Source organism: Galeopterus variegatus, unplaced genomic scaffold (assembly GCF_000696425.1).
Source record: "Galeopterus variegatus unplaced genomic scaffold, G_variegatus-3.0.2 Scaffold4705, whole genome shotgun sequence".
NCBI classification, from domain to species: domain Eukaryota; kingdom Metazoa; phylum Chordata; class Mammalia; order Dermoptera; family Cynocephalidae; genus Galeopterus; species Galeopterus variegatus.
The window spans coordinates 61,249-62,297 of record NW_007730816.1 but is presented as its reverse complement, the minus strand read 5'-3'; the positions used below and the strand labels follow the sequence as shown (position 1 = coordinate 62,297).

Genomic DNA, 1,049 nt, shown 5'->3' with positions numbered 1-1,049 from the left:
TACATTTTTAAGAAGGGGGGTCAGGGTGTCCCAAAAAAGAAAACTCAAAGAAAATTCTCCTGAGGTCTAAGAAATTAACACACAATTGCTATAAAGATGATGTTATAAGAACTTTGTAATCTGATAGTAGAATACGAGGCATCTGCAACAATAAGGCTGATAGAAATCTTCCTTAAAACCCCTCAAATCAAACCCCATAGGTGACTTTTTAACTTCAGCTTAAGGTCAGTCTGGTTTCAAGTAAGAGATATGCTTAGGGCTATAAAACTCTACAGTAAATGCTGTGTGTGTGTGTGTGTGTGTGTGTGTGTGTGTAGACTTCTCATTGATAAACTGCTCTCTTAGAACCTCAATAACATTTAGGATACATCTACAAAATTGGAACTCGCGCCTAGCTAGCGTGCGACTAGTGTGAAATGTACATACAAGCCAGGAGCTTTCTACCCGACACCTTCCCAGCAGAGACGTGGTTGAGCTCACCTTTCTTTGGTCTGGATTTCACTGGCAGGAACTCCTTTTTTTCCATGGCTGCTTCTCTTTCTTTCCATCGTCGGATCTGTTCCTCCCTCATCTTGAAGAACAGGATCTGTTTCTGTTCTTCACTGAGCTCTGCCAATAGATCAGGATCTATGTACATCTCCGCTAGTATCTGTTTCAGCATCTTTGCAGTTCTGGAGTCCTTTACACCCGTGGCAAAAGTTCCTGAGAATGGCTTGCTGACGTGCCTCCACCTGGGCTGGCACTTAGGCGTCACCACAAACCTTCCTGGGGACTCCCACAGCCCAGCAATCCCAATGGACTGGGACAAAAATTTAGCAAACTGGCTCCTGGGATCTGGCACCAAACTTCCTGTCCAAAATGCTGTTCACCGAGCCTGCAAAAAGCACCAGCACAAAATCAGGGAGTATCAAAATGTGTAGACGCTGGGCAAGGATAGGCTTATAAATAAAGCTTCGAGGAAATACAGTATCACTTTTCATTCCAGGGGAAAAAAGAAGAAGGAAGCTGAGGCATGCTTTGTTAAGACTTTGTGTAACCTCTATCCCGTA

At 43.8% G+C, this 1,049-nt stretch overlaps 1 protein-coding gene across 1 annotated transcript in view; it reads right to left on the bottom strand.

The window, feature by feature from the left end:
• Positions 1–831, bottom strand: part of SH2D4A (SH2 domain containing 4A) — a 58,485-nt gene extending 57,654 nt beyond the window's left edge. The window contains exon 1 of the mRNA XM_008588175.1: positions 481–831. Within this exon, the coding sequence (XP_008586397.1) occupies positions 481–661 (181 nt within the window). The 5' untranslated portion in view covers positions 662–831. The remainder of the gene's footprint in view (positions 1–480) is intronic.
• Between the last annotated feature and the right edge of the window lie 218 nt (positions 832–1,049).